Genomic DNA, 26,624 nt, shown 5'->3' with positions numbered 1-26,624 from the left:
GTTCTATCCTTGCAGGCAACCTCAGCACATGCCTCTCTAGCAGAATCAATCAGTGTTTTCTTCTTTTGCCCCTGACTCTCCAAGGTTTGATTCCTGTTCTCAAACTCTTTCATTTTTTCTTAAATAATGTTTGTATATTTTAGTCTACAGTTCACATCTGAGAGCTGCTCAACTTTTATTCGTTTTAAAACTTTTTTACATGTTCTTCTTTTCAGTATGAAATTCAATTTTATCCTGCTTAAGACTAAATGGTGATCTCTTCCAATTTCAAATCCTCTGTACACTGGTGTCCTGCACCAGGGAGAAAACATCACTATCAACAATAATATAGTCAACGAGACTTTCCTTATTCCTTGCCTCTTCTCTCCATGTGAATTTGTGCACATTTTTGTTGAAACATGGTGTTAGTAATAACCAGTTCATGTTCTGAGCGGAAATCCAACGAGTATTTGCCATTATTATTAGCTTTGCTCTTTTCTCCAAATTTTCCCAAAATATTTTTGTATGTCTGACAATCATTTCCTACTCTGCTATTTAGATCCCCAAGAAGGGCCAACTTTTCCTTTTTCATTGTGTCAGTTGCTTTTCTCTAAAGCCTCAAAAAATCCCTCCACTTCTACCTTAGGAGAACCTTCTGTGGGACCATAGAGGCAAATAAGTCTGATTATCCAGTTCCTCATTCGGATATTTGCCCACACCACTCTACCTGAAATTTTCTGCCCTTCAAGAAGTTTAGCTTCCTAATACTATGGCTACTGGTATCATCTATATCTCATCATCATCATCAAATTCCTGCCATGTACCCTCAAGGGGTGTACAGGATATGATAGTATCACATGAAAAAAATTACATCATTACTAACTTCCTATCTACAATTTTTCTCCAGATCAGTATGTTACTTGTCAAGACTCCAACATTATCAGATGTTATATTTCTATCGTCTAGGGCACTTTGTACTGTATCAATCCATCTATATCTTGGTCTTCCTCTGGATCATTTTGTTGCCAACCTGGCAGAGAACACTTGTTTTGCTAATCTTTCTTCGCCCATTCTGTTTAAGTGACCATACCACCTGAGATTAGCTCTGCTAACGCATTCCTGGATACTGACAACGTCATGTTCTTTCCTAATATCCTCGTTTTTAATATGATATTGCCATTGATGCCATCTGTTCACGCCTATAATCTTTCTCACGACGCTCATATCTTTAGTCTTTGGTCATGGGTTTTACTTCTGACACAGCTCTCAGATCCATAAGTTAAAACTGGTTTGAACACTGTCTTGTATACAGCTAATTTAGTGTTCCGACTAATTTCTCTCTTGTCATCATCATCATCAAATTCCTTCCATGTACCCTCAAGGGGGGTGTACAGGATATGATAGTACTACATGAAAAAAATTACATCATTACTAACTTCCTATCTACAATTTTCCTCCAAATCAGTCTGTTACTTGTCAATACTCCAACATTATCAGATCTTATATTTCTATCGTCTACAGCACTTTGTACCGTATCAATCCACCTATATCTTGGTCTACCTCTGGGTCGTTTTGCTGCCAACCTGGCAGAGAATACTTGTTTTGCTAATCTTTCTTCACCCATTCTATTTAAGTGTCCATACCACCTGAGATTAGCTCTGCTAACGCATTCCTGGATGTTGACAATGTCAAGTTCTTTATTAATATCCTCGTTTTTAATATGATATTGCCATTGATACCATCTGTTCACGCCTATAACCTTTCTCAAGACTCTCATATCTGCGGCAGTCTCTAGTCTTTGGTCAAGTATTTTACTTCTGACCCAGCTCTCAGATCCATAAGTTAACACTGGTTTGAACACAGTCTTGTATACAGCTAATTTAGTGTTCCGACTAATTTCTCTCTTAATTCAAATGAATTTATTCAACTGACTTCCTACCATACCATCTTTGCTGATTCTGTTGTCTATTTCTAAATTTAATTTACCATTTTCAGTGAAAATCGTGCCTAAGTAGCTGAAATGTTTCACTTGTTCCACAGGTTCTCCATTCACAACAAGTTGACATTTTCAATGATTTTACCTATTTTTGTTTTCTTTGTCTTTTTATTGCTGACCTTCATATCATATCTATTACAACAGCTATTCAATTTAATCAGAGAATCTTGCAGACTTGTAGCGGATTTATTTAGAAGTATAACATCATCCGCATAAAGCAAAGAACTGACATTAACATCTCCAATTTTGATATCATGTTTAATACCACTTTCCTTCATAATGTGATCCATATAGATAATGAATAACAGAGGGGATAATGTACATCCTTGTCTCACACCAGATTTAACATTAAACCATCTTCCTGTACTTCCTTCAGTTCTAACTGCTGACTTACAACTCAAATAAAGACTAAGTATTGCTTGATATAATGCCCCATTGACACCATATAACTGCAGCGTATTGAATAGCTTCTCTCTTGGCACCTTGTCATATGCCTTTTCCAAATTGACAAAACTTAAATACAGATCTTTGTTATATTCCCATGCTTTCTCGACTATTTGTCGTAAAGTGAAGATCTGATCCTGACAGCCTCTATTTGGCCTGAATCCAGCATGTTCTTCACCAGGCTTTCCTTCCACAATTCTTCTCAACCGTTTCTCAAGTATACTTGCATAGATCTTGCCAGGAACACTCAGTAGGGAAATACCTCTGTAATTCTCACATTCAGTTTTATTTCCCTTTTTATATATGGGTACTATTAGAGCTCTACTCTAATCATCGGGAATTCATCCCTCTGTCCAGGCTTTCTGAACTATGCAGTGCAGCCACTGTAAGACTCTTATACCACCATACTTCAGCATTTCTGGTCGAATATCATCTACTCCTGCTGCCTTTCCGCATTTCAAGCCTTTGACAGCTTTTTCTACTTCAAGTATGGATATGTATTCCTGACTGCATGCCTGGTCAGTGTTTTTTACCACTGTGCTGTCATCACTGCTTGTTTCATTTAGCAGTTTTTCAAAGTAATTACTCCATACCTTAAGGATATCTTTTTCTCCCATTTTCATGTCACCTTTATCATCTCTAACTCCTTTTACAGCACTCTTTCCTCCATTCCTAACCTTCTTCAACAACCTCCAGAATATTTTGCCACCTTCTTGATATTTATTTTCTATATTCTTGCCAAAGTCCTCCCATGACTTTTGTTTAGCTAGTTTTATGCAGTGTTTAGCATTTTTGCATTTGTCTCTATATTCTCTAAGAGCACAAGCTGACTTATTTGACAGGAACTTTTGGTATGCTTTTTTCTTTTCCTTCACTGAATCTCCAAGGTTTGATTCCTGTTCTCAAACTCTTTTATTTTTCCTTCAATAATCTTTGTGTATTTTAGTCTACAGCTCACATCTGAGAGCTGCTCAACTTTTATTCGCTTTAAAACTTTCTTACATGTTATTCTTTTCAATATGAAATTCAATTTTATCCTGCTCAAGACTAAATAGTGATCACTTCCAATTTCAAATCCTCTGTACACTCTGGTGTCCTGCACCAGGGAGAAAACATCACTATCAACAATAACATAGTCAATGAGACTTTTCTTATTCCTAGCCTCTTCTCTCCATGTGAATTTGTGCACATTTTTATGTTGGAACATGGTGTTAGTAATAACCAGTCCATGTCCTGAGCAGAAATCCAACAGATATTTGCCATTATTATTAGCTTTGCTCTTTTCTCCAAATTTTCCCAAAATATTTTTGTATGTCTCACAATCATTTCCTACTCTGCTATTTAGATCGACAACAAGGGCCAACTTTTCCTTTTTCATTGTGTCAGTTGCTTTTTCTAAAGCCTCAAAAAATTCCTCCACTTCTACCTTAGTAGAACCTTCTGTGGGACCATAGGCACAAATAAGTCTCATTGTCCAGTTCCCCATTCTCATATTTGCCCACATTACTGTACTTGAGACTGACTGCCATTCAAGAAGATTAGCCTCGTATTTTGTGTTGAATATTATGGCTACTCCTTCTCTCTTGTTCCATATGAATTTATTCATTTGACTTCCCACCATACCAACTTTGCTGATTCTGTTGTCTATTTCTATATTTAATTTACCATCTTCACTAAAAATCGTGCCTAAATAACTGAAATGTTTTACTTTTTCCACGGGTTCTCCATTCACAACACAGTTTACATTTTCAAAGATTCTGCCTATTTTCATTGTCTTTGTCTTTTTATTGCTGACCTTCATACCATATCTATTACAACAGTTATTCAATTTAGTCATAAAATCTTGCAGACTTGTAGCGGATCTTTTAAATATGTTATTATGTAGCCTAAATAATTAAACTGTGTCATCTGTTGTATTGTTTTTTTCTATAACTATTCAGTCGGTATAGACAAAGCCCTTTGGTCAGAAAGACCTGGGTTCGATTCCCATCAGTGATGTGAGGAACCTTTATTTGGTATCTTTTTACAAAAGTGAGTTTGCAAGTCTCATATAAATGTAGGCGATTTTTTCACCTGGAAATTTGGGTTTTTCTCCCCCCCAGTATACAAGCAAACCGGCCCCGTGAACACATGCATCTACAGACATAGGACACTCTCCTGGAATATGATCGACCAACCTATTCAATGGGATTTCCAGTTTCGAATCGTAATAGGCCATTAACCTAATACTTAACTATAACATGCCACTAGACTTAATATGTAAAGGAAGAAGAAGTTCTATTTTTGATCTGACATGATCCTGACCTTTAAATGCCATGACTTTTGTGAAATTTTTAAATTGTATTGTTGTCTTATTTTATTTAATTCATCAACAGATTTTTGAAGGTCATCTTCATTGTCTTGTAATATGATCTGATAGTCTGCACACATCATTATATTGATAACACTTGTTCTCGTTAACTGGATACCTTGTTTTATTGTTGTCTTCCATATTTTAATCTGATCACTATATATATTGAATAGAGTTGGAGATAAGCTACATCCCTGTCTGATACCCGGATCAGTCATTTCTGTTGATATATTACCTAACTCTAACTATATTTTTGTATCTTTATGTAAACTTTGTATAGCTTGTACCAAATGTAATGATAATCTTGTTTTTCATTATATCACATAGTTTTTCTCTGTGTATTTTGTCAAAAGCTTTCTCGTAATCTATAAAGGCCATATGAGTCTCTAAATTAAATTCTCATCTTTTTTTTTTTTCATTAATTTCTTTTAGCACATAAATATTGTCTATACATGATCTTCCATGTCTACAACCATTTTGTTCTTCTGAGAGTAGATTGTTTGTAATATTTCTAAGCCTTTTATTCAGGATTTTATTTTAAATTTTGTAACCTGCATTTAATAAACTTATTCCTCTGTAATTTCTGCAATCATCTTTCTCCTTTCTTAAATATGCATATAACCTTAGCTTTTAATCAATCTGATGGAACCTCACATTTCCTCCAACAGTTATTTATTAATTTTAAGAATCTGTGATGTAAATATTCTCTGCCATATTTTCGAAGATCTTTATTTATGCCATCTAATCCTTTTGATTTTCTATTTTTTGATACCTTTATTGCTTCATTTACTCCTTCCAATTTTATTGGTTTTATATCAGTGCTGATTTCTTCATTATTATTTTTTGTTATTAAATTTGGGTCTTACCATAAATTCTTATAATGGTCTGTCCATTGTTTCTCTTGTATTATTTCGATTTGTTCTGTATCTCTTTCTTTATTGTTTAATTTCCTTAATATTTTGTAGGCTGTGTCTTGTCTTCCGTGTATGTCATCTTCTATTTTATTAATAAATATGTCCCAAGAATCTTGGTGAGCATTCTGTACTATGATTTTAGTTATATTTCTTTTATTTTTGTATATTTCATCTGTTTCCTTTGTATGTTTTTGAAGGAGTGATTTGTATGCCATTTGTTTTTCTTTTATTGCATTTTCTATATCTGTGTTCCAGATTTTTAATGTTTTTCTTTTTATATTTTATTTTTCTTTTCAAGTACCTCAGAGGATGCTTTATGGATTATCTTTATTAAAGTTTTCCATTCTTCTGCTATATCTTTGCTGATTTGGGCTTCTTTTAGGTAATCTGTTAATCATGATTGATATAACATTCTAATGCTTTCTTCCTGTAATAGATATACTTCGTATACTTGTTATATTTTTTGTTTTTTTTCTTGTTTACTTCCTTTCTCCATTTTGCTAGTATTTCTATTTTAGTGACTACTAAATAAAGATCTGAAAAAATTTCTCTTCCTCTGTAAACATGTACATCTCTCACACATGGATCTAGTTTCTGATTATTAATGATATAATCAATTATAGGTCTTGTTCTTCTGCCATTCTAAGTATATTTATTTATATTCTTCTTTTGAAAAAAGTATTGATTATTTTAAAATTGGTGAAAGTACAGAAGTCTAATAGTTCTTGATCATTGTTATTCATGCAGATTTCTCCATATTTTCCTAAGACATTTGGGATTGGATTATTTGCAACTCTAAGATCTCCTGCTATTAATATATAGTAATTTTTATTACATTTATTTAACTGTTTTGTAGTTTTCCTCATAAAATTATTTGGAATCCTCTTTCCTATCTTCTTTGGGAGTTTATATTCTATTTTTCCATTATTTTTAATTATAATGACCACACCACTAGAAATGTTGGTCCTCTCCACTATATAGCATAGTAAAACCATCTATGTTGTTCGTTCCTTTTAATTTCTTTTTTTTGTTTCTGTTATCATGGCTATATTAATATTTTTAGTTTTTAGTTGTACCAGTTCTAATTCCTTTGTTGTTATGCTTCGCACATTCAACATGACTACTTTTAAAATGTCCAAGATTCCTAATTATTTACCTTTATTCTTTCTTTCTTGGTGATTTTCCATTGTTTCTGATGAATTTTCTAGTTCCAGCATCTGAGTTATAGAAATTTTTGACTTGGTCAGGTAACCAGCCTTATGAAAAAAAACCAACCTAGTGGGCCAGGGTATCTCTCATAGTCTGGCCTCTATCTCTCAACCTGTCCAGCTAGGGAGGCCCTACCAGTAACTTAGCTACTGCTGGCATAGCTCTTGAGGTCATTGGTGTGCACAAGTCTCCTTACCTTGTCAAGATGGAGATACCATTAAGGAGGATATATAATTCCTTAATACCTTTTCATTCCCCAAAGGAAATAGGTTACACTGTTCTAATGCATTTCTGTGTGGGCGCTAAATGGAAAGCAATGCTCCTGGTCTTAACTATTTGTATGTATTCATGTGTGTGCTCTATGGTTGATTTTTCTGAGTTGCAAAATTGACCATAATCACTGACTGACTGAGGTAAACTTGTACTTGATAGTATATATAGTAAAACTGTCATTATAACAGAACATTATTTTAGTCAAAGACAGAAAAAGAACAGCTTAGGTTTAATTAGTAGGTCACTGTTACTCCACTCCCAGGAAAAGTGGCAATATGTCAGTAATCAGTGAACGAATTTAGTGCACTTACGGAGTAAAAGTTAATGGAAGACCAATCACACCTATCATATACACAAATGATATGTGTCATTACAAATCAAGTTTCCATTACCAACTTGCAACATTACAAGAAACCTGCAGAAATTATACTATTATTATGAATTCAAGTAAAACAAAGATAACGAAAATTGGAAGCACTCAGAAGATATCACTTAATCAGGAAATAACACAGGAATTGAACAAAGGTGAATTGACTGTTGGATGTATGGTGTAAAATTCCTCCTGTTGAGGTCTAAGCATCGACAGAGTATCTCCCTCAAAAAATACTGCTGTACTAGATGTCCACAGTGACCAACACCATATTAATTGAAACGTGTCACTGTTTCCATTTTTTGTTCATTACCTGTACATATGTATGTTAAAATAAATACAATTCTAAACTACACTTTAATAAAAATGAGAAATATATATATAATAATAAAAGAAAAATTTACAAAAACGTTTACTGAAAAATGTATTTTTTTGAATGCCAAAACACAAAATATTCAACACTTATTAATCACAACTATCCATTGCATATTTTAATATTAAAAAAAAAAAATTAAAAACTTCAAAAATTGTAACAAGAGATTTAAAATGATAAAATGTTAAATTGACTTGCCAAAAACCATGTTCACTGTTTTCAGCTGGTTCACTGATATTTTGCATTTCTTTGAAACAGATTCACTTTTCCATTTTCATGGGTGCATCATAACTAAGTAAGCAAATTATAATGGATCACCAAAAGTTTAATAACGAAAATCATTTCGTTGTTTCATACTTCTAACATATGATCCATGAAAATGTAAAGTTTTCTTGCATCTTTTTTTTTAACTATCATTAATGTAAAGATTGAATAACAATGAACCAAGGACCAATCCCTGTGGTACATCTTAAATCTTGCAAACTCACATACCCCATATACCACTTTTTTATATTTGTCTGTCAGTGATCTTCTTAATCACGCTAATATTTTATGATCCAATCCCATATCCTCCAACACAACAACAAGTATTATAGTGTATCCATTCCACTTGTCTAACTCATTGGTAATATTCTTATAAAATGTGAGCAAGTTGCTGAAACATTACCATCGCTTAGATTTTAAACCCATGTTGCTCATTGCAAAGTATGGATTATCTAGCCTATTTCTGTATATGAGCTCAATCTTTGGACTATCCTTGTGCAAAGGGATTATGATCCATTCTTTCCGCTCCTGTGGAATCTTCCCTATTCTGAAGTTCAAATTATATATAGCCTGGGCAAATGAACAGCCAGTTCAGCTGAACACACTTTTAGCATCCCTGCTGATATGCCATTAGCCCTATTGCTGAATTTTTATCCAGTTTGTGCAACAGCTCAGTTATATTCATTAATTTTTTATTTTTATTTTAGCGCCAAGAAAACTTGATACAGTAACCCAGTCATCAATCATATTTTTTATAATTTAAGCTCCATGCAATATAACTGCATTCTTTTTATAATTGATTTTGCCTACCTGATTATGGTTGCACAATTTCTTACTTAATTCAGTGCTTTTTTTTTGTTTCTCTTTTTGCTACTTGTTCTTCATGTTCTTCCAATCCCTCTCTAACTACTTTCTGACTTTTCCAATTCCTCATTGCTAATGATTTGCTTTAGTCTAAACCAGGGGTGGCCACAACGTGGCTCTTCATGCTCTACCAGGAAAAAATAAACAAACAGAGAGGAGGAGACAACAAAAAAGAGGAACAAAATAAAAAAAAAGAGATGAGGGAGAGAAAAACAGAGTTAATAAAAATTACTGCAATAAAAAAGTTTAATTTGAAACATTAAATGAAGTTTACTTTGAACAATTAGAATAATTTTAAAGTCGAAACAATTTTAGTTACTTATTTAGTAGTAGAGGCCTTTCTTGTAGCCATTTTCTTAGTACGCTCCTTAAAATTAGGTGTGTAGTAAGTCAAAGCAGTGTTCTTACAAGCGCGTTCAAATGTTCATCATTTAAAACAGATCTGTACTTAGATTTCATAAATTGTAACTAACATGTTGTGGCAGGCAGGCATAGATCTGCATCCCCATCACCACCCACCTCGCCATGCGTGCACACACATACTCCCATACTATCGCATTGGTCAAAGGATGCAGTCTTCTAAGTCTTACCAGAATTATTTTGGCTCCAAAAGGACATGTTGGCCACCCCTGGTCTAGACATTTCCAAAATTAATTCATACTTTGAATCCTCATTACTTTCTGGAATGGCATGATTTTGTTCAATAAGGCAAGTCGCCTTTCAGTAGCATTCCTCCTTGTTACTGCTCTATTGTACTTGCAAGGTTTTGGTGCCATTAATGTTACTACTTTAATATTAATGGCATTCCAACAAAAATCAGGCAGTATATCAGATACTATAAATACACGAAAATCAGCAATAATGTTACTATAAAACCTAATTATTCTAAGAAAATAACACAATAAAATTTAAATATCACAGGATCATTAAATACACCAACATTCCTCCATATAGTCTCAAACCAGACTGAAAGTCATCTTTGGAAATATATATATATATACAGTAGACTCTCGACTATCTGGCCTAATGTGGTGGAAGGGCAGGCCAGATAACACAAAAGCCAGATAGGCCGGAGTTCTAAGCCTACCTTTTCAAACAAATGTGAAAAGGTAGGCCTAAGATGAAAGAGTCAAAACTTAGTTTTTAGTTTTTGAAAAAGTCCTTGATAGATGACTGCTTCACCCTTTTAGCCCTCTTCCACGACGCAATGCCCCTCTACTTACGCAAGCAGATGATATCAGCTGTCATCGCTATCTCCTGCTTACTAATGTACTGCAGTGCTGCCTCAATCATCTGAACCCTTCTGAATGTGGGAAGAGATTTTTCCTGTCTAAGAATCTAAGAATAAAATCTAAGAATGCCTCCTCTTCTTCTTCCCCCTGTGTCACCATTTCCACAATATCGTTGTCAGTTATTTCATCAACTTCGTCATTTGACATCCATTCTGTAGTGTCCTCTGCATTGACATCATCACAGCTCGGTACATTTTTGAGCAACGAAACAAGTTTATCGTTTTCATCTTCCACTTCAGTTTCACACATGGGTTCAAGGTTGAAATGTCCACCTTCATGGTCCAAAAGAATTTTCCAAGACTTTACAAGTGATATGTTTCGAATCTCTTCCCATGCTTCAGCCAACCACCTTATGACATCTAGCAAGTCAATCTTTTTTCAGAGTGGTTATGCAGTCTTCATTATTATCAATTGCTGATATCAACGAACTGAGAAGACGCTGACGATACTTTTTCTTTAGCATTTCAAGGACCCCCTGGTCCATTGGCTGACAAACAGCAGTCACGTTGGGTGGTAAAAATAAAGCTTTCATGTCTCCATCTGTGAGTTCGTCATTGGCAGGATGCGAAGGTGCATTGTCAAGAAGTAGCACAGCTTTTCTCTGCAAATTGTTGTCTTTCAAATGTTTTTCTACAGTCGGTACGAATTCATTTTGGAACCAGGTTTTAAAGATTTCTGAATTCATCCATGCTTTCTTTTGATGTGTGTAATATAGGGGTAGTGATTCCTGATTTTTCAGTTTTTTAAAAGCTCTAGGTTTCTTTGATTTTCCTATTAAAGTAAGCCTAAGCTTGTGGTTGCCGGTTGCATTACTGCAAGCCAAGATGGTGACTCATTCCTTGCTTTTCATGTATCCTGGTGCAGCTGCTTCTTTTTTTGATGCAGGCGTTTTTGTAGGGAGCATCTTATAATTTAAACCGGTCTCATCACAGTTGTACAACTGCTCCCCAGAAATTCCCTCCTTTTCAATAAGCTTAAAAAGATAGTCTTTGAACAAAAGTACAGCCTCTTTATCAGTGGATAAAGCATTCCCACTTATGGTAATCTGGCGCATACTGAATCATTTTTCCACCGATCTAACCATCCATCACTGGCATTAAATTCTGAATCTTCTCCTTCTACATGTATTTGTCGCTTAAATTGCAATGCTTTTTCCTGCAAAATTGGAGTAACAGGCAAGCCTTTTCCTCTTAAGTGTTCATGCCACAAAAATAAAGCTTCCTCAACTTCTTTATGCTTATCTTTCAGCATCGTTTTTCTTACTTTCATTCCACTTCTACTAGCTTGGGCAGCACACCAGTTTTCAATTCCTGCTCGATTTTTCTTCCAGTCTCCAACTGTACTTTTCCTGACTCCTACCTCCGAAGCGATAGTTTTTCCGTTACCCCAGCAGAGTCTAGTCGCTTTATAGCACGTAGTTTCTCCTTCATAGTCACTACAACCTCTTTTCGTTTATCACCCATTTCGTAATCTTTAATAAAAAAACAATGAAGCACACCAAACAACAATTTACTAACGTAACCAGGAACAGTGGCAAACGTATTCCGCACTTGTGGACATCCGATACACAACTGACGAAGCGGAGAAATCTGCACTTTGCATGTCTCAACTTGTGTTACGCACATGGCACGTAGGAGGAGTGTAGCAGACGCCCGCTTGCAACGCCTTGGCAAAGTAAATTACAGTACGTATTCCTCATTTTATCTGAATTAGAGAATTACTGTATTATTATAATTCTCCGTGATAAAATCCTGGCTCCGGATAGTCGAGAGTCTACTGTATACAGCAATACCTCACATAGTCCGGCTTTGATCAGTCCGTATTCACTATAGTATGGTTTTAAATCCTAAAAAATTAGTACACAAAATTATTTTTTTTATACATCAATGAGATACGATATTTCAATTTTTTCGGGGGGTTCCCCATTTATATGTATGTACCTAGACTCGGCGAGAATGTAAATGCAGCATTATGTTCAACGTCTTATTGTGTAAGCTATGTATAGTACGAGTAAGCAGTGGACGTTTGTGAACTTTAATGTTGAATTTGTGATAATTAAATTTTAATCCCATTTAAAAAAAATACATAATGAGTGCATAAAGAAAACGCAAAAGTGATTCTGTCACCAAAAAACGTAAATGGCTCACTTTAGAACAAAAGCTCGATATAATCTAGCTTCATGAAGAAGGTGCATTCTTTGCTAAAATAGGCCAGGAAAAAGGAATGGACAAGTCATCAGTTCAGAAACTTATCAAAAAAAATATCAATATAAATCGCAAGGTATGGCTAAGGCTTCTTATCAAAAATAGGAATCTAAGGCTTCTTATTAAAAAAAAACCAGAAGCACTCAAATGGTAAATATGGAGCGACTATTATCCATATGGATCGAGGATTTAACTCAAAAGCGAGTTCCATTTAGTCAAATGGAAATTCAAGCCAAAGCATTAAGTCTTTACAATGACTTGAAAACTATTGATGATATAGAAAATGAAGGTGAGGGAACTAGTGAAAATTTTACGGCAAGTTGCGGGTGGTTTTTTCGTTTTAAGCAATGAATTGGTATTCACAATGTTCGTATTGTTGGCGAATCTGCCAGTGCAGATAAAGAGGCTGCTTTAAGATATCCCAAGGAATTGAGTGAAATCATACAAAAAAGGTGGCTACAAAGATGAACAAATATTTAACATTGATGAAACGGGATTATTCTGGAAAAAGTTGCCGTCACACACTTTTATAGCAGTCAATGAAAAGTCATGCCCTGGATATAAAATTTCAAAAGACAATCTCACACTGTTATTAGGTGAAAATGCAGCAGGGGATTTCAAATTAAAACCGATGCTTGTGTACCATGCAGAAAATCCTAGACCTCTTAAAAATGTATCAAAAAATAATCTCCCAGTGTTGTGCCATTCAAATAAGAAAGTATGGAGCACAAGAGTTTTATTTAAAGATTGGTTCACCAACTATTTTTGCCCTACAACAGAACATTATTGCAGAGAAAAAGGATTAAATTTTAAAATTTTATTGATCTTCAATAATGCCCCCGGTCATCCGACTGGTCTTTGTGATTTAAATGAAAATGTACAAATAACTTTTCTTCCACCAAATATGACATCGGTGATCCAACCAATGGATCACGGTGTCATTACGACATTTAAGGCCTATTATTTGTGCTGCACTTTTTTGCAAGCTGTAAAAGCTACAACAGGAGAAAATGCACCTACTTTAATGGAATTTTGGAAACGTTACAACATCAGAAACATTATCAAAAATATAGGCGAAGCATGGCATGAATTAACGGCAAGCAATATGAGAGCAGTATGGAAACATGTCATACCACATTGCCAAATGATTTCATTGGTTTTGAAACTCATTTTGCTGAAGTCACTAATAACATAGTGGAAATTGGACAGCAACTTGGTTTCAAAGAGTTAGATTCCATCATCGTAATTGAGTGCATTGAATTGAACATTAATGAACTGGATAATGAAACACTTATTAACATGGATGAACAATGAACTTATGAAGAGTGGGAGGACAACTGTGTTGAAGTTCCTGCATGAGAATTAACAGCTGAACAACTATCAGGAATTATTGGAATGGTGGAAACCTTGTCAGAGCATATAATGGAAGTTGATCCCACTATTGAACGTAGCCTTAAAATTCGCTGAACGATAAACAATGCAATTTGTTGCTACAAAGAAATGTATGAAGAGAAAAAACCAAAGAAGAAAAATGTGCAGACATCGATTTTGCAATTTTTAGAGAATAAAAAAGTAATTACGAAAAACATGTATTTTTTTGTTTAATTATTTTTGATAAAGACATTTGAATTTATTAATCTCGTTTTATTTATTGAAAAACAGGGAGAATATTTTTTTTTTGGAACCAATTATAATTTTTTGTATGTATTTAGTTCCTCGATTAGTCTGGTTTCAAACAGTCGGGATATCAGTGGAACCGATTACCCAGACTATGCGAGGTATTGCTGTATATTTATTTATTTGTATATTACACTGTTGTAAGCTATCTAAAACTAATTAATTTGTCTATCCTGACCTCTTTTGGTGAAAAAATTAATTAAAAATAAAATAAAAAAATATAATAATCACATCATCCAATCAGAAAATTCCTATTTTTTGACATCCATTTATTAAACCCATATAGTTATTGTGTTTAGCCTATCGTTTAAAAAAACTTGTCTTTCCTATTTATCATTCTTTATTAAAATTGTCTTGTCTGCTGTCAAGTAGCCACTAGTAGTGCCGTGGCTTAAGAAATTACAAGGAAAGAATGTCAGTAGTGCGTGGGAAGTGGTTAGGAATTGTTGGAGAGAAGCAGTATCAGACTGCATATCCAGGATCAGGAGGATAAACCAATTTGGGGTTAAGTAGTAATATAAATTGGGAGCTGCAAAAAAAGCAAACACTGTGGAGAGAATATAAAGAAAAACGTGATCAAGATACATGAGCAGTACACAGTGCAGCAGAGGCTAAATTTACTTAGATTTTTAATTAGATTAAAAAATTAGTTAAGTGGGCCAGATAAGCTGTGCAGTAAATAAGAGGAAGAATCATTATGGAAGGATAACTTTAATCAGTGCTGATGGTATGAAGGTGACAGAAGCAGAAGAGATAGTTCAGTTACTAAGTGATCACTTAGTAACTATCATAAACTTACTTAGTAACTTACTATCATAAACGTGAAGATTTTGCAATTGATGATGTGACAGAGACTGATGTGAGAATTTAGGTAGACAAACTGAAGGTGTTCAGCATATTGAAAAATATCAATGTAAACACAGCATACCTGTTTCATTTACTTTTGTGCATATTTTGTATATTGACTTCATTAACTTTAAATGGTCAGGTTGACTTTGTGAACTCACACAGAAATGTTTGTTTCTAGGTGCACATGTTTCTGTTATTGACTTTTTCAATGAGTTTCATATGATTTTGTGTGCCCATTTATGCATGTTGGCTTCACTGTCTTTACATGGTCAAGTTTGCCTTTGACAGCCACAGTCCAATGGTCTTTACTTCTAGGTGTGCATGTGCATCTTGCTTCTGTTGGCTTTTGTGAAGCGTTTTTGTGTGTGTGCGCGTGCGCATGCATGCATTTGTGTATATTGGTTTCACTGACTTTAAATGTTAGCTTTCAGGTTAGCTTTCAAGGGCTGCAGGCTGTTGTGTCCTATTTCCTTTAATTTAATATTTCTCAGTGTTACCTTAAAGCCTTTCCTATGTGTGTCACGTGGTACCTCTGGATCACAAAGAGATAGCCCTAGGGTCGAGCCAAAACCAATTTGGCAGAGCCTTCGTAACCAACTTCTCTTTAAGTCCTAAGAAATTTATTTTTTTATGCTGCGCCACTTAGAACCCTTAGATTAAATTAAATGTTAATCAAGAAGTTGGCAAGAAGATGTACTGAGATAACACTAGATTTGCAATCATGGACTTAAATCAATTTTCTATAATTTTCCCGCCCAGATTCGTAGCAATTTTACAAGCGGTGCATCGAATTCCATACACAGACAATCTTGGTTAAAGAATAGCAAGATTTATTAAACATAAAGTACATACAGCTAATACAAAGAAAAGCTTCCATTCAAAGCTAGCTAAAGATTAGATCAAGTCAGTTAACACTAATACCTTCCACAGATAAGCCCATCAAAATCCAATCAACCTTAAATAACTCACATAAAACATAAGTCTCACACTAAAATCTTGGTTCTAACAATCCCTATCAACTTTCATTCCTTAGGTTAAATCTTCTTAACATTCTTAAACATATACAACATTATTAGACTCATTAAATGCCTATTCACTCATGATCTTCTATACAACAAATCCTTTTTCTACAGTCCTTTCTAATGACTATCTCTGAGTCCTTTGCTATTAAAGTCTTACATACCATTAAATGCTCGGGTTACACACAAATCAAAGAACAAAATTTCTACTTATCCACACACGATAGTTCCTCACTCTTGATGCACTAATCACCTTCCTCAACGCCTTCAATCTGTTCCACGGCCTAGGCTTTCCGATCATTGATATGCTTATGCGATCCTTTCCTTGACCTCCTTGGTTATAGCATTCTGGATGCATATTTTCTTCCAAATTCCAAGCGGCATGGCCTGCTGCTGCTTCTCGGGAGTTCGTGACTAGATTTCCCACAGAAACGTCATCTGAGCGCATAGGAATGGAGTTGCTCCCGCAACCATCCGGCCAGCGATGGACCTGCCACCCAGAGTTCCGGTCGACCACGAGGTGAAACGAAAAGACAAGAGAGCGAGGGGGGGGGGCTTTCCAACCCTTTTATAACTCCTCCCTACCGGCCATCACCGTAACTTAGGTCATTCACCCAGCACGTACAATTCCCCATCACATGTGTCTGACCTCACAACGTCCGATTCTTCCCGCCATTTCTTTTCATGTCCCGCGAATACGAGACTGCTTGAGGCAACTGTCTGCTTGCCCCCCCCCCCCCCCCCCCCGAACTTTGAGCTTAAGTTTACACTGATAATCTTTGTCATTTTCTTGCACGTTATTTCACATTAAAGGTAATATCAACTTTAAATCAGTATTAATATTATCCACTTAACATTGGCACATTTTTCTTACATATTGTTTTCTTTTCAATTTTCTTTTCTATTCAATACTAAAAGTACATAACTACACATACCTAGAAAACGAGCATATTTTTATATTTCTTATAGGGTGTTAGCTCTGTTAAACAATGATAAGTGGAATCTTAATATTCTATATTTATCAGGGTTTAACAAGGCCATAGGATTTGCTTCTAGGCACACATTGCTGGTATTGGCTTCTGTGATGTGCTCTTGAAAAGACAATATACACAAATGCATCACATACATGTAAGCAAGCAAAACCATCACAAAAGCCAATACCAACAACATGTGCCAACACAGTTTACTTTATATCACATTTTCCTCACAACACATTATCTGATACTATATTCCCCTGGTATCAAACTATAAAAACTAAAGTTTTGCTTCGGTCTGGATGCCAGTATCATCATATACCTTGAATAAGTTTAAATATCATTTAATAAAGCTTATTTCTGTATTTATTTCTTGTTCCTTTTAACTGAACAAAAAAAAAAAAAAAAAAAAAAATAGTGATATTTTCTGAGCCAGAACTGTTAGCATATATACAGGCTTTCTTTTTTAAATCTAGCTCACTAGGGGAGTGCATTTAGGACTCTAGGCCTGACTTTAGTTGCCTTTCTCAGCCTCATTTGGCCAGTGGTAGTGCCTGCATGCACACACATCGTTGTTTTTTGTGATCCCTGATGCTGGCAATATAGCATTGCTGAAATATATGAAAGTATTAAAGTTAATATATGTTGTTATTTCCTGAAAAACAATACTTATGAGTAACCAATGTATAAGCCTCTCTACCAGAATATATATATACACACACACACACATGCACACAAACTGTTTTTATTTACCAAATTTCGAATAGGGTAATTAAATGATGTTTAAGAGAGTCTTGTGCTATAATAATGTGAACAGTTCAAGTAGTGCTCAGCAAAATGCTCTTACCTATGATGAGTAGCTGCGGTTGGGACAAAATAAAATATTTTTTTTAATTTAATAAAAAAACATCACTATTAATTACTTTTATGAAACTAATTGACTTATTATATTGAGACGTATCATTTGGTATCCATAAAGTTGTGGAGGAATAGGATGTAATAACTTTCATAGCAATTCCAGGTACCAATTTTTAAGTAAATCATTAGTTCTCTCATGAGTTGACCAAGTAGGTCATAATCTAGAACAGAGTAGATGGGAGATTCAGAAAGTCGACTTGTAATTTTTGCTTTATAATCTTTAGTATTCAAAACCACTGTTGCATTCCCTTTACCATCTCTTAATATTTAAAATTTTCTTAAAAGATTCTCTTAAGACTTAAGAATGCTACACTGCAATCTATCCCAAGATCTGATATTTCCTTCTCAGAATGGCAAGCTTTACTATCACTTAGAGAGAACAGGAACATTGTAATCATAAGAGCTGATAAAGGGAATACAACAGTGGTTTTGAATACCAAAGGTCACCAAAAATTCACAAGCCTGATGTCCCATTGAGACCTATAGTAGATGGCATAAACTCTCCTACTTATACTTTATCTAAGCATCTAGCTAATCTACTAGAACAACCCATAAGGTCATCAGAATCTTACATCAAAAATCTTCTCATTTTCTCCAAGAACTGTCTGAGACATATCGACTGACATTCTTACAAGTCTTGACATCATATCCCTCTTTATCAATGTATTAGATCTCATTAATTACAGACCTTTTTCGACCATATTTGAACAATGTAGATGGAATTTGAACAATGTCTCCACTCAAATTTTTTTCAGTGGTATAAGCAAAAATTCTGATAAATTATGATACAAATCTCTTGATACTTGAAACCTTCACATAACTGGACATATCTTCATGCCTCATTTCTTCACCATCCTTCTCAAAAGATCCACATAGGTATAATCCATACATAGAGCAGTTTCTTTATACAAAATGATGACCAAACTTCAGACTCTCAAATTTCTTTGTTCTCAATGACTATTCCAAGAAAACAGTTGATAGGATTTTATTTTTGAACCCCACAGTTTCCAATAACCAGAATATCCATCACAATACCGTATATTTTAAGTTCATCAATTAAAATAGCATCTCTTTTCAAAAATCACATCAGAGTAACTTTTAAACTGATTTAAGCTATTCATAACCACTCAGTCTCCTAAAGATAGCACACTTTTCTACAAATTCCAAGAAGTATATATAGAATTCCATGCTCATGTGGTTTCAGGTTACATAGTACAGACAAGCTGTGGATTTGAAGTGAGAAACAAGGAACTTCTAATGTTTGTCTTGTGAGAGCTAGGATGTGATCACTGCTGCAATCATGTCCTAGTTCTCACAACTCATATACAGACTGATACCAAAAAGGTTTAAAAACTTTCTTCCATATGACACCATATAGAAGAAAGGATCACTGTATAAAGCAGCTAAAATAATCAACTGCCAAAAAACACTAAAATGATTAGAACAAATGTTCTACAATAAGAAAATAAAGGGTGGTCATCTGAATTCACAAAAAAAAGCATAACATTTATCATGCAGAATGGATTGTCAAGGATCTGTCCTTGCCCCAGTTTTATTCAACTTGTACACAAGCAGTACCCCACCAACAGCTAGTTAGAAGTCTGTCTATGCTGATGAGATAGCTATCGTCTCCCAAGACAATACCTTCCAGGGTCTTGAGGAAACATTGAACAAAGATCTGAGCTCACTACAAAATTTACTTTGAATGTTGGGGACTATCTCCTAATCCCAGCAAAACTGTTATTTCTGCTTTCTGTCTAAATAATATGAGGCTCATAGAAAACTAAAAATAAACTTCTGTAACAGGACTCTAATCCATGAAAGTAACACTTGTCAGCTTGGTGTCACACTTGACCGTAGTCTAACTTACCAAAAACATTTGAAAAAAAAAACTAAGTTAAAAATATCTGCCAGGGACAACATCATAAACTGACAGGCAACTTGGGGTTGTAATACCTCAACTCTTAGAACAGCAGCCTATGCAAGTACTCTGAGTAGCAGTACTCTGCAACAGTCATCCCTGTTGCAGAGTACTGTTCATCAGTTTGGAGTCAAAATCACCACATGACTCTTGTAGACACATAGCTTAACATAAGAATGAGCACCATCTCTGGTATCTTGCAATCTACTGCTCTCCCATGGTTACCTGTTCTTTCTCACATCACTCCATGCTTCAGAAGAGAAGAAGCTATCATCAAAAATAAATAAAATCAGAAATAACATGTATTCAGCACACCACCTTGCCTCCAGATCTCCCATATAGCTTGTGGAATTACCAGATGATGGTCCTCAGACTAGTGGAGAAGACTCTGGAATAAACTACAAACAAGTACCTATGCCGTTGTGCTCACTTATTACATCTGTGGGGAATTTCACAGTTACCCTTTTGCATGTGTGGTGCTGTGCAGACTATGCATCATATCACTGATGACTGCCCCATATGCTTCTTTCCCAGAGGCCTCAGGAATGTGCATTTACTCCCAGGCAGTTGAAAGTTTATTTTTCACTTGGTTAGAGTATAATAAAATTAGTTTAATCCTTTATCCAAGTGTGAGCAAACAAAGTTTGCACCTGAAAGTATCTTCAGGACTGGGGTAGGGTGGTACAACACCAGGACACTCCTTGCAAAGATGGAGCAAGCTACCAACACTCCTATCTCAGTATCTCCTATAATGCAAAACACATCTCCTTGCGGATATGTCTAATGTTATGCATTAAGGGAAGGGCCACTACCCAGACTAGTTTTGACCTTTATTGAGGTCTCTTCAGTGGGAGCAAACTTTGTTTGCTCACACTTGGATAAAGGATTAAACTAATTTTATTATACTCTAACCAAGTGAAAAATAAACTTTCAACATCTTTCTCTAAATCCAGAGTAATTTATTAAAAAAGGGTGGCACACCATTTGGCAACTCCTATAGGTAGAGATGACCTGCTAATGCTTCTGCCTGGTATCTCCACTTGGGCCTGGCTCCCACTGAAGAGACCTCAATAAAGGTCAAAACTAGTCTGGGTAGTGGCCCTTCCCTTAATGCATAACATTAGACATATCTGCAAGGAGATGTGTTTTGCATTATGGGAGATACTGAGATAGGAGTGTTGGTAGCTTGCTCCACCTTTCCAATGAGTTGCCCTGGTGTTGTACCACCTTACCCCAGTCCTGAAGATACTTACAGGTGCAAACTTTGTTTGCTCACACTTGGATAAAGGATTAAACTAATTTTATTATACTCCCAGGCAGTGCCGTTAACCAGTTAACTAAACTGTCAGTCTGTATATAGGTTTGCTCAATAATTTCTTGTATTTCCCTCCATGTGCTAAATAAATAAATTGTAACCTTTCAGTTATGCCTTATTTAGAAGAGAACATTTATTCCGGCCTTCTGAAGGAATATCTATTACAGTCATCCATTCGCAAGGATCACTGAATGAAAACCAAGGACTGACACTAAATGATATATGGAAATTAAATATTCCAGCATTACAGATTTCATTTGTGCCTACAGTCACATATCAACTGCAGACAGTTAATGCATGCCACATGTTTTTTGCATTTACTGTCTAGTATGAATTTGCCTATTTGCATTGTAACAGCTTTACAGCATTTAATTAACTTCATGATCTTTGTATTTATATTTGTTTTGATGTGTCTAGTCCTGAAGAAATCACCAGTTCTCTTTCAGGTGGTGAAACTAGTCAATGTAATTTATTTATTTACATAACTAATAAATTCTTGTGTTCTGTGTAATATTAATGGTGGCCAATATGTGAAAGAAGAGCTGGAATTATTGCTTAGAGTCCTAATTGTTGGAGAACTTGAAACAGAAGGCTTAATATGTGACATCCATGCGCTTGGGATTTTTAGGCCACCATTATTGTTTAGATTAAAATGATTGCTCAAAACTTTGCAGGCTTCCTTAAATTTGTATTCATGCTTAGTTTTTTTCATGAAGTAAAGAACAGGTTCCATTCAAATCAGTTTGGTGAAGGCTGTTGTTAAGATTGTGATCAGAGAGACTCGATTTACCAAAATTGATGTGTTGTTTTTCACCAATTTCACCAATATAAGGTAAGTTACAGGTGAATGGATTTAGTATTACAACAGATACACCTGGGGAGGGGGATCTTTGAAGGAGTTGAGTATGTATTTTTTTAGGGGGTTTAAAAAATAGCATCACGGTTGTAATGGTGTAGCATTCGCTTTTATTTTATCTGATATTCCTTATCTGATGTATGGAATACTTTTTACCATTGTTATTTCTGTTTTTAGGTGTAGTTTTGTGTAGAATTTTGTTGATGGTATTTTTACTATAGCCATTTTTTAGAAATGTATTGCTAATAATTTTTAATTCTTGCTTAAGAGGTTGTTCATTAGAGCAAATTGTTACAGCTCTGTTTTTGAGGGCATTAATGACTCGGTGGTTTTGTGAAGGATGTGGTAAGAGTTTGTGTGTATGTATTGGCTGGTATTGTGTGGACAATGAAGGATAGACTGACTGCCTGGGGAAAAAAAGGATGACAAGTGTATCCAGAAAAGAAAGTGAGTTTTGGTTTTCAATTTCACCGATATGTATGTGTTCATGTTGTTTGTTCAGGTGGCTGAGAAAGGTGTTTGAAGTTTGGTGGCTTTCTAGAGCTTGTTGCTCAAAACTTCCATCCACTATTGCTAACTTTTATGTGGAAGCTTTTAAGCAGTCTGTATTGGCTGGATTGCTTTACTTTGAAACTTACATTTTTGCTTACATATATTAATAATATTTTCGTGATCTGACCATGTAGCCAGATAACAAGAACATTGTCATTCTGTTTGAAATTCATTTCTTGTTGGAAGTTTTTTTCCACTTGGTTAGACTATAATAAATTTAGTTTAATCCTTTATCCAAGTGTAAGCAAACAAAGTTTGCACCAGAAGTATCTTCAGGACTGAGGCAATGCATGGTAAAGGTGGACTAAGTTCTCATCACTTGTCTTAGTATCTCCCATAATGCAAAGCACATCTTCTTGCAGACATGTATAATGCTATGCATTAAGGGAAGGGCCACTACCTAGACCGGTTTCAACCTTTATTGAGGTGCTGTTTAAGTAAAAACCTCTCTAAGAATTAGGCGGTCCCCCAGACCACTCCCTAAGAGTGACCGAAGGACTGTCCAACTCAGCTTGGTTCCACTCGGTGACAGGCCTACCCTGTCACCGAGAAGAACTTCTCAGTGTTGGTTCTATCCAGTGGCAGGCTCACCCTATCCCCAGACAGAGCCATAATCTCAGTGGTGGCCCCACTCAGAGACAGGCAAAAACCCCCAAGCAGAGCCTCTCAAAACTCAAGGAAAAGGACCACTTCTGTGCAAAAGCACATTGATGGGAGCCACACCCAGAGTGGTGATACTAAGGTGGAAGTAATGGAGAAATCATATTTACCTATACAAGTTGCCAAAAGTAATTTAATAATAAATCACCTTATTATTAAATTACTCTGGATTAGGGAAAGATATTGGAAGTTTTTTCCCACTTGGTTAGACTATAATAAATTTAGTTTAATCCTTTATCCGATGTAAGCAAACAAAGTTTGTGCCTGAAGTATCTTCAGGAGATGTGCTTTGCATTATAGGAGATACTAAGACATGATGAGAGCTTAGTCCACCTTTACCACGAGTTGCCTCAGTTCTGAAGATACTTCAGGTGCAAACTTTGTTTGCTTACACTTGGATAAAGGATTAAACTAAATCTATTATAGTCTAACCAAGTGGGAAAAAACTTCCAACATCTTTCTCTAATCCAGAGTAATTTAATAATAAGGTGAGACACCTTTTTGGCAACTCTTATACGTAAATATGACTTCTCCATTACTTCCACCTTAGTATCACCACTTCTGGGTTTGGCTAACACTAACGAAACCTCAATAAAAAGGTCGAAACCGGTCTAGGTAGTGGCCCTTCCCTTAATGTATAGCATTAGACATGTTTGCAAGGAAATGTGCTTTGCATTATGGGAGATACTAAGACAAGTGATGAGAACTTAGTCCACCTTTACCACAAGTTGCCTCAGTCCTGAAGATACTTCAGGCACAAACTTTGTTTGCTTACACTTGCCAAGAGATGCCAAGTGGTGCTGGAAAATATGAAAATATTTCTAGCACCACTTCAGTACTAATTTCTGTTCCAACATAAGTCTGTCATTATCCATTTCTAACAAAAATTTTGCCTGGGGGGAGGGAATTGTTACAGAGATATGGGCTAATAAAAGTATCTATACATTTTTTGAAATATCCCGTATATTTTTAGAACTCCCAAGATTGTAAATCTTTTTATAGAGATTTTTGTATTATGTTTATTTATTTATTTTTTATTTTTTTCATGATCCAGAAACAAACATGGAACTTTTTTTCAAGCCACCCAGACTAATCAGAGCATTAGTCTCACACCAGGCAATGAAATTCATCTTTCACCACAAAGGACTTTGTACAAAATACCAAGAAATTTTATCATAACTTGAATCCACTAGAATTTCACATCAGGATAAATAGATGAACTCCTCGGGTTTTCAATAAGTGCTATAAAAATCGTGTCCCATTAGTTTCAGTACCATAGATGCTGACACTTTACTGATTGAATATCCAATTAAATGCTTTGATTGATTTCCAAAATATGTAATAATTTCATATTTGTATAACGAAATATAAACTTTTATTACAGATTGGGGCAGCTAAACGAATACCAGGTGTGAGTGCTGCAGCTGTCCTTTATCTGCTGAAATTTGCAAAAAAGAATGAGAATTTATCTAAACTGTGTAATTCTGAAAGTAAGCCATCATTTAAATTATGAAATTTGTAAATAAAGTTTGTGAATCAGATGAAAAATATCATCATGAATAGTTGTGTACTATGTAATTTATTTTTTTAAATAAAAATAAATCTATAGTGCAGATTATCGAATTAATTATCTATAGCATATATCAAAATTAAACTTATATTAACATTTTGCAACAATCAGTATAGCTTAGTATACTGAACAGCAAGTTCTAACAGTATTTATGGCTAGACTAGGTAGAGACACTTGTGATGCGTCATCCCCTGAGTTACCTTTCATTCACAATCTACTGAAAACCTACACACACACACACACACACAGAGGCTAATACATACCACCATCCAACACAAAAACTAGGAATCATCAATACCCTCAAACATAGAGCCCTAACAATTTCTCCAATGAGCACAGGCACTGAAGGAATATGAAATCATTATCCAAATGTTTATTTAAAAAATGGCTACGAAAAAAAAAAAATTACAAGAATGTCATAGCCATACAGTAAATTAGGGAAATATCAGAAAAAAATAGAACACTACATAAACACAACATTAAGGCATCCTTCAAACTCCTGTGAAATTAAAAAGTATGCTCAGCTCATCCAAAGATCCCTTTCCCTACCTTAACTCACTTGGGGGTTTACAAAATGCAGAGCACCTGCAACCTACCTTACATAGGGGAAACTGGGTGCACCATCCCAATAAGAAAAGTCAAACACAACGCCACATTAAATTCCACAACAGGCCTGTCAGACCATGCACTACAAATGTCACAATCAGCTGGAAAGGCACCTCGATGCTTCTTTAGCCAGCTGATCCACTCACTCTCTCATGTGTGTTTCTCATTCTGCTGCAGTGGCATAGTGTATATATATATATATGTATATATATACAGGGTGTTCGGGATAAATTTGACAGTTTCGTAAGGAAAAAGAAAATCTTCTTTGTATCTATTAAATTTAATGAATTGACAAAAAAACATTACAGGCAGAGTTAATTACAATACTATCAACAAGATTTACTCAAAATAACCACCATTAGCATCGATCACAGCTTCAATTCTGCTTCGGAACCTCGAACAAGCTGATGCTACGGTCTCCCTGGGAAGGGCCGCAAAAACTGTTTTAATTTTATCCATTAACTGGGCTTTTGTATTACTGGAAGTGCGATTGGTGTCTTTTTCAACTGCGCCCCATACAAAATAATCCATGGGGTTAAGGTCTGGGGAGTTTGGAGGCCAAACATTTGGACTGGTGAAGTCGTAGAAATTTTCAGACAACCATTTTTGACTTTTCCCAGAGGTGTGGCAAGGGGCCGAATCCTGCTGCCATACATACGGCCTACCATTGGCAACCCTTGTTATCCAGGGCTTGACTACAGTTAGCAACTCCACGAACAAAGCCCGAATTCCAATGCCAGGGTTCTTCAACACCTGTTCCTGCAGATTTGCGAGGAATTCTGCTGTACAAACGCAATCAGATCGTCTGCTAGGGATCTTTCTTCTTGCTACATCCTCGTAGTCACCATTGCAAGTCTCTAGTTCATGCCTGATTGTTTTTACTGTATTCAGGGAGCATTGGGCAGCAGTCGTAATATCCTTATTTTGATGGCGGGCACGAATCATCATGATACAAGTTATTCTCTTCCATGATTCAGGTGGGTTCCAGCTATCCATCCTTTCTGACATCTTGTATATGAATGAAGAAGGGTCCAAACTTTTAAATGAAGAGAAGTGTGTGTTAATACATGTAACTTACGGAAAAATATAATTAATTATAAATATGTCAAATTTATCCCGAACACCCTGTATATATATATCAATTCTGTTAATTGTCAGCCTATTTTCAACAGCAA

The 26,624-nt window shown here is 35.4% G+C and overlaps 1 protein-coding gene across 1 annotated transcript in view; it reads left to right on the top strand.

Moving 5' to 3' along the window:
* LOC150107790 (5-taurinomethyluridine-[tRNA] synthase subunit MTO1, mitochondrial) overlaps nt 1–24,886 on the top strand; it is a 309,050-nt gene extending 284,164 nt beyond the window's left edge. The window contains exon 17 of the mRNA XM_090391541.1: nt 24,658–24,886. Coding sequence (XP_090247667.1) covers nt 24,658–24,786 — 129 coding nt within the window. The 3' untranslated portion in view covers nt 24,787–24,886. The remainder of the gene's footprint in view (nt 1–24,657) is intronic.
* The last annotated feature ends 1,738 nt before the right edge of the window (nt 24,887–26,624 follow it).

The sequence above is a fragment of the Typopeltis vanoorti genome, chromosome 4 (assembly GCF_054136105.1).
Source record: "Typopeltis vanoorti isolate ZY-2024b chromosome 4, IOZ_Tvanoo_1.0, whole genome shotgun sequence".
NCBI lineage: Eukaryota > Metazoa > Arthropoda > Arachnida > Uropygi > Thelyphonidae > Typopeltis > Typopeltis vanoorti.
The sequence above is the reverse complement of the archived record's forward strand: the minus strand, read 5'-3'. Positions and strand labels throughout refer to the sequence as shown.